The sequence below is a fragment of the Excalfactoria chinensis genome, chromosome 1 (assembly GCF_039878825.1).
Source record: "Excalfactoria chinensis isolate bCotChi1 chromosome 1, bCotChi1.hap2, whole genome shotgun sequence".
Classification (NCBI taxonomy): Eukaryota; Metazoa; Chordata; class Aves; order Galliformes; family Phasianidae; genus Excalfactoria; species Excalfactoria chinensis.
The window spans coordinates 11,906,705-11,921,854 of record NC_092825.1 but is presented as its reverse complement, the minus strand read 5'-3'; the positions used below and the strand labels follow the sequence as shown (position 1 = coordinate 11,921,854).

At 37.4% G+C, this 15,150-nt stretch overlaps 1 protein-coding gene across 2 annotated transcripts in view; it reads left to right on the top strand.

The window, feature by feature from the left end:
* The window catches only part of RELN (reelin), a 261,236-nt gene that overhangs the window by 110,070 nt on the left and 136,016 nt on the right, over positions 1-15,150 (top strand). For both annotated transcript variants that reach the window (XM_072326651.1, XM_072326652.1), the window contains exons 5-7: positions 4,648-4,680; positions 5,543-5,621; positions 12,353-12,449. In XM_072326651.1, coding sequence (XP_072182752.1) covers positions 4,648-4,680; positions 5,543-5,621; positions 12,353-12,449 — 209 coding nt within the window. The remainder of the gene's footprint in view (positions 1-4,647; positions 4,681-5,542; positions 5,622-12,352; positions 12,450-15,150) is intronic.

Genomic DNA, 15,150 nt, shown 5'->3' with positions numbered 1-15,150 from the left:
ACTGGCCCAGGTTCCCTTTGATTTGAGAGCTTCTGCCTGAATGTTTGTGGAAGATCTTTAAGGCATGTTTTGTACATTGTAAATATGGATTGAAGAACACTTTGAAAAACAAATATGAAACAGATTGCAGGCTCTCCGGCCTGACCAGAGTAGTATTTTACAGAAGAATGAAGTTCAGAGCTGACATATTGCTCCTTGGCTTATGTGTCAGCAAGAATAATGCAGCCCTCAGGCAACACACTGACTCTCTCTAGGGGAATGCTCAGCCTCTGTCTTTTAACAGCAACTTTATTTACCAGTGGAGAGAAAGTATTGGCAGGATTCTAAACAAAAAATATTTGTTTTCTTTTTCATCTTCATCTGTCTGCTAATGAGGAGATTAGATTCTTTCATAATCTGCAAAATACATACCTTTCTGCACCTTTCATTTATGATGAATTGCTGGGTGACGTCCAATGGCTGCTGCTTGTTGAAGTCAGTGTTTGATGCTTGTCTGGGAGCATTTGAGTTTCTGTAATTAGCTTTGTATTAAAAAATATTAAAGTCCAAAATATTATATATATATATATTATATATATATATATATATTTATATATATATATATATATAATTTGAAGTGAGTTTTAGGAATGTTTCTGGAATATCTTCTTAAGCTGTATTCCTTGCCTATCCCTGTACACTAGGTTGACCACACAAGTCTGTGGAATATGTGTGTCATTGGTACAAAGTGATGTAACTGGAACATATGTTTAATTTGTAATATGTTAGCTCTTCTTTTCAGGTTGAACATTCATTGTGCTTAATCATTAGCTATTATCATATGTCATTATTTTCGTTCTGATTTTTCCATTAGCATCAGACCCATCAATGAATCTTGTTTCCCTCCCTATATACCAGCCCCTATAGAGTGAGCTGACATTTCCTTGCAAATTCTTTCTGATTTTCCTCCCCTCTAGTTCATTTATACTAGGACATATTTTTGTATTATTTTAATCATTATTAACCTTTCATTAGCCTTACTTCATCCACAGAATATCTTAATCTTTTACTCCAAAAGATGCCTTCATTCTCTCTCATCTCATGGACACGGAGCCCCACAATGACCCCACTGACTTTTGCATTCCCCATTACTTTGGGTTTCTCACGCTTCCAGTTTGACTGTGGCCTTTCTCTCTCTGAATCACTTGGTATTGTATACTTTTATTCTGTGCTTTCCTTACCAAAGGGATTGCCTTGCCTTACAAGACAAGCATCCTACATTTCCTTACATTTTCTTGTATTGTATTTGTTCATGCCTCTTAGACTATGAGCTCTATCCAGCTCAGTTTCCATTATTTGCCCAGTACAATTCACCTCTTGTAAAGCTCTGTACTTATCCTGGGTAATAGTTTAAAATCTAGTAATAAATTATTTTACTTCAAAATTTCTGAAAGGCTACAAATTCTCATTTGAGCAGTATACATTGTTAAGCCACACAAATACTGATTCTAAATTTCAAACTACACAATTATGTATCGCTATCTAAGTGAATCATGGTTTAAAAATGTATGCTATGATTGCCTTTTTTCTTCTCTCAGTCTGAAGGGCTGTAGTTTTTTCTTTTAATTTTGATCTTTGCGGTGCATGGTTACTCTGCAACATATAATATTTTTCTAGCTTTCTCATTTCATGCAAGGAAATTCTGTTTTACTTCAGTCATATTGTATGGCCCACCGTGCAGTCTGCATTGTTTTAAAGTAAGTCGTTCTGTGAATGGATGAAAAAAGACAGAAGAAAATACTCTTAATTTTCTGTGACATTCTACATTTATAATATTTTGAGGACCTTAACTACAATACTTGAGGACCAACACAGTGGTGCCTTGCAATGATATGTAAAATGTAATACAGGAACTATTCTTAGGGAGAATAAAGTCTAAGATCATCACTCATTAAGTGGTAACTTCACAGTCTTTTGTTGTATTCAGCTCTAGAAATTGAATTACAAATTAGATGGAGGAATACCTGGGGCAAAAATGCTTGGGCTTCTCAGATCCTATAGAGACTTGGGGAACAAAATCAACCTCCTCATAATAAAATCTTTATCTTTAGGAACAGCCTTTTGTCCAACACCAAGTGTTTGCTTAATTGCACATGTAGTTTTTTAAATGAGTGTTTAGTAGTAATATTAGGTATGTGCTCAAAATCCTTCCTTTCAGACTATTGGTAAGCAGTTTTGTTTTGCAGTATACTATGTATATAATTGAAAAGGCCATTCAGGAAAAATCAAATGCTGTATAAATGGCTAGTTATAATTAAAAAAAAAATAATAATAATGCTGAAGACAAAGAAATTTGTAAATTTAAAAAAAAACAAGTTTGTCTTCTACCTGTACCTTTTGGATGAATAATGAAATTCTGCATAAATTCAGAAAGTACCACTGGTAAGAGTGAGTACTCGGGGCACAACAGCCTTCTGCAGGAAGCTTCCAAAAAGCAATACCAAGCAGCCTGAGATGAATGAGAATATAGTCTTTCATTTAATTTTGAGGTCTGAATTGCTTTTGTTGGAGAAGAACGTCTCTTTCAATAGACTTTCTCTCACAGGCTAATGAAATTTGCTCAGCCAGCTAACAAGTCTGTCCGTGACCTGGCCTGACACAACCATCCTCCTAGACAAGCACCAGCAGCAGCTCTCAGCCACGCCTGTCCTTATAGATCCCCTCTTGTGATGACCCAGAACTAATGAAAAGGGTTAATGCAGAGCATCAGAGACTGAGATCTTATTTTAGGCTTAACCACTAGCAACATCAAGAGTATTTCAAATCCCACACCATGGTGTATTTCCTTTCCTGCAAGCAAAAAAACAGAGCAGCTGCATTGTTCTACCTAGGAAACAATTCAGCTAATCCAAGTTAATCCATTTTTTTCTATGCAAAGAGCTTCTAAAAGTCTTCTAAGATGTATATACATGCCTCCATGGAGAAGAACAGTGATTGAGAGTGCAAGATACAAATGCTGCCTTTTCCTGAGCAGTATCCGCCATGGCATTACCATGGAGGCAGTGCCAAGATCTAGCTTGCAGTTGGAATCCAATTGCTCCAGCTTGTATAAAGTTGTGATGAGAAGTCTGGGCCACTGCTAGTCATAATTAGCATTTCTGTTCGGGAAGACAAGTTTGGTGCTGCTCACTCCTTTATGTGGATCATTTTCTTCCATAAAAATGCAGCATATCAGAATCATAAAATCACAGAATCTTTGAGGCTTTTAAGACCCTTAAGATCATCAAATCCAGTCATCACCTGACACTGCAAGTCCACCACTAAAACATGTCCCTAAGCACCACTGTCCGCACATGTCTTAAATTCCTCCAGACTGCTTGCCATCCTTTTCTGATCTACAGATACCTCACCTGTTTCTTGCTCCATCATCTTAATCACAGGCATTCCCATGGAAAGTTGCAGTTTCATTACAAAATGTCATACCTCTAAGCAAATCAAATGGTTAAGGAGAAAATAGGCAGATAAAAAAAGAAATGTCTGAGATTTGTTTTGGACGGCTATGTGCGAGGGCCCTACGCAGCTTGCTGCATTAAAAATCAGTCAGATGTTGTGACAGAAATTGCAGTATTTCAGTAATCTGTTTTGCCATATTCTGAAGAAATCATGACTATGATATGATTTAGGTCAGTGCCCAACAAGAAACTCAGAATCATTGTTCTCTGTTTTATTTGTGTTCTGTTTTCTGAAGTACAATACACAGCTAGAAATATAGCCACTTTTATGAGGAACTGAGAGGCAAACAAGATGGCTGCTTTCCACAAGTTCACTTGTGTGCACTTTTGGAATGAGATATAACATATTTGGGACTTAAGACTGGGTGACGTTGTCGATGTAGTAGCTGCTATGGAGTATCTAACAATGTGTTCTACCTTCCCTGAATTCTTTGTATAAGTATTTATGTTCTGTTTTCATTTTTGTAACTTTACAACAAGATTCCCGTTTCAAAGTGTTAGGAAATGACTAAATCAAGTTTAGTCATTTCAAACACGCATACCCATATACACTGTGTCATTAATATATTCTACTATTTTGTGGAAGGATCTACTAGGGAATCAGTTCAGCAATGCATGCAAAACTGTGCTCAAAAATAAGTGTTTGATTCGGTGATATGCTGAGATAATCCTTTATTTGTCGCACTAGGTAAAGTAGGATTTTTCCTTCCAGCAATGTACCTAGTAAAATGTTGTCATGAGCAGCATAAATGGTCAAAATGTGGCAATTTTTTTGCCTCTCCTAGACTTTATTTCTTTTATTCAACTTAATTTCCACTCTGCTTGTAAATTATTAAATTACTGAATCTCAATCTTAGCTATTTCTAACATTTTGTAATCCTTGACTAGAAGTAATCTTTCTTACCTTGCTGTACAATTTATATATTGCGTTTATTATTGGTGCTTATTTTAATTAGAGGATATTCATTTATTTTTAGCTCCTATTATATTTTTATAACTCTTAACGTGTCATATTTTTCATAATTAAAATGTCTGAAGAGTTGACATAGTAGAACGCGCTGCTACAATTTGTTTTATACCAAACTGATCTTTAATGCTGCAGTTAAGCACTAATCACAGCAGATATTCATGCATTGTGTGTCTTTGTTCTCCACAGCTCCAACAGAAGCTCCATTGCATCCTCAGCTAGGTAGGTGATTTGTCATTCTTACTACTAAAACTCAGAAACACTATCTTTATTATAATAAACAATCTGTAAGGTCACATGAAACTAGCTCTAGGGAATTCAAATAAAAATGAAACTCATATAAAATGAATTAAATTATATCTAACTCTGATTAGTTGTTTTTTCATTCTGATTTTTATTGTTGTTTATTTATTGCCTTTGAGCCTTTGCAGTGTAAGTATATCACGCTGCAGAGATTTTCTTTCCAGCTCTGCATTAGAGCAGCCATTTGAATAAGGACACATAAACTCCGCTGTGGGAGAACACTATCACACCAGCACAGGGTTGCAGGGAAGGTTTTGCCCTTGTGCACCTGCAGGGTGCACCCAGCAGCAGGGCAGTCCCACAGAGCACTAACCTGCACCCATCAACAGCTGAGCTGCAAGTTGGTTTGGATGTTTTGGCCGTTACATATAAATGAAACGGTAAACTCAGGGCAAAAGCTGAAGTTCAGAGCTTGCAGGTTAATTGTTGGAAATACTTATGTAATCTCACTCACAGCTTAGATATCTTGAATGAATTGACCTTTACTTCCACCTTCACTGACACAGCAGAAAAATCCCAATGAACTCCTGGCTTTTTGCTTATGAGTTATCAAAATTGACCTCCTGACTTTTAGAACCAGAATACTTCATGAGGATGCCTCATCTCCCTTTATGCCAGTGTTTCCAGATTCTGGATATGGAAGTTGTTTTTTTCTGAACTTTCAAGAAACACAACAGACGTTAAAATGTTAAGCATGTACTTGATGACAACAGTTGGTCAGAGCTGGAAAACATGAGGTAATTGATGGGATTTTTTCATATGACACTTTCTTTCATTCTAGCTGAAATGCACAGTGACAGCATCATCTTACGAGATGACTTTGACTCTTACCATCAGCAAGAATTGAATCCTAGCATGTGGTGAGTTTCAGACTTTTTACACGCATCTTAGTAAATTAAATCATTCTGGTTATTACAGAGTATTATATTACACACATTGTTGTAACCTTATGTATGTCTTTGCTCCATAAAGCTCTAAATATACTAGCTTATTAATTTACTGATTAATGATTGAGAGAGAAATTCTAAGTCCATTGAAGTGAGCAAGAAATTCTTATTCAGTTCAAATTTTGAATTAATCAAAAAATGCAAGGAGTAGAGCAGAACTCCCTGAATGCTTTTGTGTGAAAATGTTGATTTCTTCAAATCAAAGCATTTATTGGAAAAGACAATGAATCTGAATGCTTACATTTTGTTTTTTGATTAATTTTTTCATTTCCTGTTGATGACGTATTTCTGGTGAAGCTAACTATAGTGGAATTCATTTTAAACTGAGATAAAATAATTCCAAAACGTTCAAAGTAGAAAATCAACTGGAGTTGAAATTTATTTCAGTTTGTTTCAATCCAGTTTATTTCAAAAATGTAACTAATTTTATTGATTTCATTCATACAAGACAGGAATATTTTAGTGAGTTACTTTATCGCTTTCAGGCAAAATGTGCCTTTTAGCAGTTACTGCGTTTGTGATTTAGGAATACTTCTGTTCTTTTAAATCTAATTTAGTCTTCCTTTTTATTAAGGTCTCTCACAGTTGCCTATATGTGCAGGTCTTTTGCATTTCACCATCTCATGTAAAAAGATTATGGTTTATGAAATGCTACAGACGTTTTTCTTTTGCATATGTTTGTTGTAACAGTTTTTAGTATGTGCCTACTATTTTTCCTCCTTTTGTTCCCTTTGTATTTTCTCTTGAAATGTTTTTCTGGACAGACACATTAAGGACCTGGAATGCTGTAATATAAAAAAATAAAAATAAAAAAATAACCAACTCTTTCTTTTTATGGGAATGAATAGATCAAGGACTCTTAATGGGTTACAGAATAGCTGTCAAGGTAGATAGCTTTAGCAGCAGCGTGTTAAATGGACTTGAGTGGAAGGAAATGAGAGGAGGCATTATTTCCCTGCAGATGTCTCATAACTCACAGAGAGCCTGTCTGTTGGGAGCCTCCATAATTTATTTATTCATTGCTCTCTTATCTTCAAATTCATCCTTGCTTTTCAGAAGTCTCAACAGAGAAATTTCAGTCTAAAAGAGACCCAGGTCTCCTGCTCTTTTTGTCTCTGAGATCTGGATGTGATCCCTATGGAATAACCTTGACCCACCTTGGCAGGTGCGTCAGTGTGTAGAGGTGTGTGCTGGGAGAGAGCCCTAAAACTCACTGCTGCCCTGCAAGGGATACCTTGATATTCTTGTAATGACACCAGAAAGGCAACATCTTCGGCAAGGCTCAATGGAAGTGGAGCACAAATAAAACTATAATGAGGTGTCATGAGCTTTTCTGCATAAAGGATTTCTACAGTAGCTCTCCCTCCAGTGAAGAGCTGCTTAGTGGCAGAAAGCTCACTCTCATTTGGTTGTGTTGTGGGAGTTAAATCAGGGATTATTAGCAGTTTACACCATCCCCCCTAAAATTGCATTTTTCCCCTGGCAGCTGCTAAAATCCCATCTTTATCACAAACAATTGCAGTGAGTGCTGGAGCAGGATTTCCAGCCCCACTCTGGCCCTGCTCCACTGTGCTCTGAGTGCAGGAGCAGCTGCCTGCTGCACCAGCCCTCCAGCAGCGCCTTGTCACCCGGGGCCAGTTAAGCTAAGCCCCTCTAATAATTTCTGGAGCCATTATTTGTGTAAAGATGAAAAGAGAGGAGTTAATATTTTCCTCTGGCCTTTTTTTCCCACATCCTATGCAACATTGGCTTGGTGTGATTAGCATTGTCACAGCTCCTGTACCACTCTCTTCATGCAGAACTCCAGCAAGGTGTGTACAGTCCAAGTGCACAAGCAAAGCCTTGTGTAGCTTATGTGTGTGTCTAATTCTGAGCCCAAGCAAAGCCACAGTGCCACCCCACATCAAATAGCTATTCTGCACAATGGCACTATATGATTTTGAGAGTGTATGCTTGTTTTAATATAGATTTCTGATCTTTGAAATGCATTGCAAGACGCATCCTACCCACATCCATTTGTTTCTTCAGAGGCTCAGGAAGATGAGAAAGATAGCCATGGGTATTTTCTGGAGCTGTGAGGTGAGAAGAAAGGAAGGGATGGGATAGGGCTCTTTGTAAACAGAAAAATCCCAACATCTGAGACTGGGTTCCTGATAAAAATCACAGTTTGGTAACAGAGAGAAAACAGGAAAAAAACGAAAAGAAAGGGGAAAGGAAAAGGCAGCAGGTGAAACATCAGGTGAAGAAAGAAACAGGGAGGGCTTCTGTACTGGGAATGCAGGAGCTGAAACGTCTTTCTTTTCTTTCATTTTCATGGGACTCAGCCACCACGGAGATTTCCCTGTGGAGTGTGTCCAACTGAGTTTTCTAACTTCTGTCTTCCAGCAAGCAATACTGTCAGAATGTGACTATTTCTGAAGTTGCCAAACTTAGAAGCATGCAAACTTGTTTGTTTAAGCAAAGATTTCCTTGCTTTTCTAATCACATTTGCTGTGTACTTTACGAAGATCTCTCTTTCTACTGAAATAATATGACTCTTGGATTCATAAATACCCATTGTATTTCATGTCTAACATGTATTTGATGTGTAAGGTAGTTTAAGTGAGTCCCACTCTGTGGTCAACACACCACATGCTAAGCAGATCATAGTAGACCTACAGAAGACCATATGAAAAGTCTAGTAGCACAACTGCTTCATGGTCTATATGCTGTAAGCTGGCAGGAGTGTGTTAGTTTGGAAAGTCCAGAAACCATGGAAGTAATTGATTTCCTCAGTAGAGAAAGGAAATTTGCATTGTGTAAATTTAAATACAGGAAGCCCTTGCAGAGGGAAGCCTGTTCTCTAGTCTTTGTGGGAGGTAAGGCTTAATGAAACTTTTCTGAAGGCAGAAATGCATGTTTCTGAGCATGTAATTTGCTTTTATGATGCCATAGTTGATGCATAAGATGAATACTTTGTAGTAGCAGCAGAGAAAGAAGATTCGGGGCATTTTCTGAAACGTGGTCTGTTTCTTGGAAGATAAAAGGCCAAATGGTATTTGGATGAGAAAAGGTTGAGAGGAGCAATGTAGGTGATATGTGAAATATAGTCTAGTTCATTGAATACTTGCTTCTATTATCATCTTGCCTCTATATAACCCCATAACAGAGAAGAGTAATAAATGATGCTATATAACAACTAGAAACAGTTCAAACAAGAACAAATCTAGAAGAAAATATCTTTATACTGAATGAATTAATCTTGAGACAAAGAGACGGGGGAAAGCAGATGCATAAATTAATAGCAGTTCTGGCATTAATTCATGCTTCTAGATAGAACTCCATGCTTTAAGAACAGAGATGTAGATAACAAGGAATTCAGTACATTTGGAAAAGAAAGCTCTATGTGGGAGCTATTGCTGACTAGACTCTCAGTTTAGTGCCATGTTTCATCTCAAAGCCCATCGAAATCCAAACAGCAATCACTTACAAAAGATAAACTCCTCAAAGGCGATTTGAAGAAAAGCTGAGCAAGTAAAATCAATCAGTAAGAAAGACTCCATCACTTCTTCATAGCATATGAGAAATGAAGAGGTACAGTGGTATTTCCAGTGGCACAGAAATGGCAGAGAGCTTTGTGACAGGAGAGAGAGATCCTAAAGTGATTTCCAAATTGCACTAAAACTGTGGGATTAAACTTCAGAAAGATTTATGTTTTAAAATCTCATGGCAGTTTGAGATGTTTACCTTCTTTATAGTCCAAACATCACAAAAGACATCAGTCAATATAATGTCCACAAACTCAGGTATTGTAGAGGGAAACGAGATGACAAATAGTGATGAGGAAGCAGCAGATGTTTCCCCTTCAGCAAAGCAAAGAACAATAGCTGAGAGAGATGGGACTCTGGGCTGGGGATGAGAGTGATGGCAGTCTGCATAGAAGACATCTAGATGAATATGACAGACATCAACAGCACCAGTGAGAGCCAGCTGTGAAGAGAAAGCTGAAGTGATTTTAATGTGCTAAGACTTCTAACCAGGCAGGTGAGAAAGCAAAAAGCTGCACCTAGACAGAGCAATTAATGCTGTCTCCTGGTTATATGAATGGAAAAGGAATTAACCTTACTGTCTGCATCAGGAGAGGAGTAAATTGGGTCATTTCTAAACATGTAGTATGATGATGATGATGATCTGAGGAACACCAGATCAATTATCTTACTCTTCATACATTCCTGTCAAGCTGCTGGGCAATTTCTTGTCAGAAGTGATACATTTCAAAGAGAACACAAAGGTTTGAAGAAGGATTACCAGCAGTCATACAATTTCTAATGAGAGGAGTCATCCTAGAGAAGATGAGTGGTGATGAAAGAGCTGTAATATGTTTGTAGACCACATTTGAGGAGTAGAATAAATTAACAGCTAAATCACTTTATATTTATTGATATATGATAATTAAACAATTAGATTATCACTTGGCTTAAGTAGTATGTCCTCTTATTAGGGCATAAATGTTCCCTACGTAGTATTTGTAGGTAAGGTTTTCCTGCCGTGTATGTTTCTCTGCATATATGGAGATTTCAGGCGGTTACTTTGCTATAAAACCCAAAAGCATAGGGGCACATAATATAAATAAAATAATGATTATAAGCAGCCAGAATACTACAGAATTCCAGGTTTTATTCCTGTTCCTATGTTCTTCAGTTACCAAAGTTTAGACATCAAGTGAAATTTAGATCATTTGAAAACACACATACCATAAACCCTGTTTCTGTGCATTCTCCTAAGGCACACTTCAGTTCACTCATATGCTCTCTTCTTGAGCTATATTGAAAAATAAAATTATGGGCCAGCTGTGGCTTATATAAGTAAATACTAATTCAATGAAATCAAAAGGAACTGCATTACTTTATTAGAAGATTCAGTTTTGCTACTTAAATCCAAAATACTAAATTCTATCAATGTGATTTGCTAAATGATCTTAGTTAAATACCAATACACAGAAAAAATTAAGGATGTTTTAAATCTGACTTTATTCTGGGAACTGGAAATGAAATTTAATAAAATCTTAGAATAACAGAGTGACATAAAAAAGTGGGAAGAGACATTCAGCTTTGATTTCTGTAATGGATTTGGGCACATTAGAGCCGGCTCTGCATTGAGTTGACCCTGGATCAAGTGAAGAAACCCAAAATAACAAGTGCAATCAATTATTCACTACGTCTGTGCATCTAAAAGTCTAACATCTATCCCTCAGCCCTAGCTCGCTGGGTAGATTTGACCCTCTTACAATGCTTCTGGACCATTCCCAGCAATGCAGGCAGAGATTTGATTTGTCCTGTCTGTGTCCATGGTGTGCTGATGGTTTTCAGACACTCAGGAATAGAAATATCCTGCTTTAAGATGCTTACAGAAAAACTTGACAAAGGTTTGGCACAACACATCAATGAAAAGACTAACAAGTGCCATAATTTAGGAAAAGAAGTGAAAAAGATCAAGGAAATTTGTATAGGAATTAACTGTGATCATTGCTATGATCATATGTATCAATAAGTCCCTATCTTGTTGAAATCTCTTCCTTTCCATCTGATTTCTGTCATCCAGAAATTAGCTATATAATTAAAAGAATGAAATCAAGCCTTTGCAAATTACTAAACTGTGGGAATGTGTATTTCTGTGGCACTCTGCATCAGAAAAGGTGGCCAAGCCAGAGGCACTTTGTGTGAGAGAAGCCAAAGAAGAACATGTCTAAGCACCCCTTACTGAAGTCCATTTCGCTTTAGACTCTAAAAATACCATTTATCAGACAGCAATTGGAAAGAAATGAGAAAGTTCGGAATTAATTCACCATTGCTTACAATGGATTTGTCCCCAGAGCAAATGTTGTCTTTACATTTGATCTTAAAGGGGTTGCCTGAAGACAGTACAACAACATGGATGGCAGACATTGAACACTCCAAGCTCTCCTGCAACAGTGCCTCCTCCCTTCTTTGTTCTCACCTTCATCCTGCCCTTTAGAATAGATAACCCTGCAGCTGAAGGGTTCAGGGTTTCAAATCTGCAGGGTCCATTCCTGTTCCTGTTGGAAGGGAGTGCGACAGCCCTGTCAGGAGGAACTCAATGAGCTGCCTGAAGGCCAAGCACTGTACTAGACCTTGGTCTCCATCCTTGTTGCATGAGGGCAACAGAGAACTGAAGGCATACTAAGGCTGGTTTTATCTCCAGACCAGTGTGGTTTATTCTGTTCATTTCCATGAATGAGGCTTCTGTCCCAGAGAGAAAGGTGGCCAAAGCCATGCAGAAGCAATGCAGGAAAGCGGGGAAGAAGTTTTTCAAGTTTTGCAAACTGGAACACCCCTGAATTACTTACTGTCCCTGTGATATAAAGTGGCATAGTAAAATGACTCAGTTGCACTGGTTTGTTCCTCTGATCTGATCCTACCCATGTTTTGAAGTCAAGAGCAAGTACTTATCTACCCATCCACATGGTCCTTTATCAAGAGGCAGATTTAGCACACTGGACTTAGGGTGCTTGACCTCATGTTAGCAAGACAGTCTGATTCAAGTACCATAATATAACAGTCTTATTTTACAGTCTTCGTGCCTGATGCCATCTCCAGTGTGTGGTTTCTCGTTTCCATTTTGGACATGTTCTGTTCTTCTTGCAGGTCTGAATGCAGCAACTGTGAGGTTGGAGAGCAGTGTGGTGTGATTATGCATGGCAATGCCATCACTTTCTGTGAGCCATATGGTCCCCGAGAGCTGGTAAGTGCTTTGCAGGTTTAGTGTTCAGCAGACAGTCTCTTTAGCAAAGGTGATAAAGCCATGGAAGAACACCACAGGAACATCCAAAACAGTAGATGACTGATAACCAAAAATGGTTGCAATCATTTGCAAAGGAATATCTCTTGATCCAGTATATATCTGTTATTTAAAATATCTGTAACGACAGAGGGGTTGTGGATGCCCTGTCCCTGGAGGTGTTCAAGGCTGGGTTGGATGGGGTCCTGGGCCACCTGGTCAAGTATTAAATGGTTGGTGGCCCTGCCTGTGGTGGGAGGCTTGGAGATTCATGACCTTGATGTCCCTTCCAACCCAGGCCATTCTGTGATTCTGTGAAAGGTGATGTAACAGAGCTTTGTTGTCAAATTGTCATCTTTTTATTTCTGACAATGAAATAAAGACAAGGTTCATTTTTCTTTTTATATTCTATTAGCTCTATCCTTTTTTTTTTTTCTTGTTGCTGTTGACAAATGTTAATTTGATTGTAAAACATCACTTGCAAACAAGGCATCTTAGAGATTTAAATGCAGCCCAGAGCAAGCACCTGCCAGTCTAAGCAAAGTGTTTGTAGCAAATTGAGTCATGATGAACATGACAGAATTAATTTCATTGGGGTGTAGTTCGGCCATAAAATTGCTGAAAGAAACAACATGGTGCAACTTGCATTAACTTGGGATCATCTGGGTGGGGGAAATTAATTGAAAGATATATAACCAATGCCCACATGCTGCAGCTGACACCAGCAGTTAGCTGCAGTGTTGTAGATAAAATGGGAGTTTTTGAAAGAACTGAAAAATTGCAAGAACAGCTCAAAACCTGTTTAATTCAAAATTAATTTTCATGTTTTCAATAGTATTCTGAGTGGAGGGAGAGGCTAATGAGAGTTATTTGAAGAGGATGGATGGAAGAGTGCCATAAAGCAGAAGTGATTTTGGCCAAGAATCTTCTCCTTGTTTTAGACACTGACAGTTCCTTGAATGGGATTAATTTTATGTCTTTGACTGAGATCTCAATTGCACAAATGCAATGTAGATGTTGCTGGTGACTCAAAGGCATAAACAGATTTAAAAGCAATTCATTTATTTTATGGGTAAAGGAGAGTTTCAGTCATTCCCTCCATAGCGAACTCCAGCAGGGGAATCCTGACAGTGCTGCTAAATTGCCTCTCTGCTACTTTGAATCCTATCTGAACACGCTAAGCTTCATTAACTGCCTTGAGAAGAGATGTATTGTTTTATGCCTTGTGCAGAAACTATGTCACATCACTAGGATGTTTTTTCCACATTTTTTTACTCATATTAAATTCCAGTATTGCTTGTAGGCAACGCTTCCTGAAAAATAACCTTCTTGCATTTAGCAAACCAAGGGTCCCAAGTAGTTTAAAATGTTGTTAATTAGATGTCTTCTTCCTGCTAATGTGTAATTTAGCCTACCTTTATTAATCACAAATTGACTTCAAAATCCAGCCTTGGACTGTATCTCTTATATTGACAGTTGGTGAAATGTTGCTGTCATAGCATCAGGAACTTGGGAAAAAAATTATGATGATGCCTAAGTGTAATTAAATAATCAGCTGAAAAAAAAAACAAGTATTTTAAGGCTTAAAAAATACTTTAAAAATACTTAAAAATAAGTATTTTAAGGCTTATAAATATGCCTAGTAATGGATGTATAAATATTACAGCAATGTTGCCAAAAAATCAAATCCTTATGAAGGGTTTAATATTTGCGGTGAGCACAGGATACTGCTCATACCACAGGTTTGACCTGGGTTCATTTTTAAATATGGACACAGATTTTAATCCTAATTTTTGTTGAAATGATTTGATATTCACGTGTAACCATCTTTCAGCATCTAAACAATTTCCTTCTTCCTGTCAAAATTTGTAAAACCTTTTTTACTTCTCCAATCTATATTTATTTTTTGAGTCCCACTCTTGAAATTGCTCTTGAAATGTTTCTGTTCGCAGCTTCTTTTTCCACATCATTGCTTTAAAATACTAAGTGAAGAGGAGTTGAATTTGCAAAGTGTATTATATCAACAACTGTGACAGCTATTGGTTTTCTTCCTTGACCTCCATCTCCTCTCCTTACTGCCTGTAGCTGTCTGCTTCTGCAGGGAGAGGCTGTTTAATACCAACTGTCTGCGTCTGTTGGTGAGAATTTACCACTGGTAAAATCCTGGAAAGATATTTAGTATGAGGGATGTTGCAGAGAAAAATAGCTACTAAAGACTCCCTGCCAGCTCAGAAAAAAGTTTCCTTTCTGGAGCATCTGAACTTAGCAGTCCTTTACAAGGCTTGTCAAAGGGGTTTTGGAAGATCAACTGTTTTCATTTTGGTTATTTATTTATTTATTTTTCTAAAACATTACCTGAACAAGTCTCAACATATTCTCTTTTATTTTTATTTTTTTTTTTTCTGAATGCCTTTTGTGATAAATGATAACATTTAATTTCTTGGTAATGTGAGCTACTGAACATTGATAAAGGGTTTCGTTTTGAAATTAGAACTTGCACAACATAACATAATTAATTGAATGTAAGCTAATATAATAGGTACTCATAACTCAAGTCAGAAAGCACTTTATTACTTGGCATGATAAATGTGATGCGTAATATTGAATCAATCCTGACAGAATGAACATAAATTGGGACATGAATGCAATTTTAAAAGAGTTGATA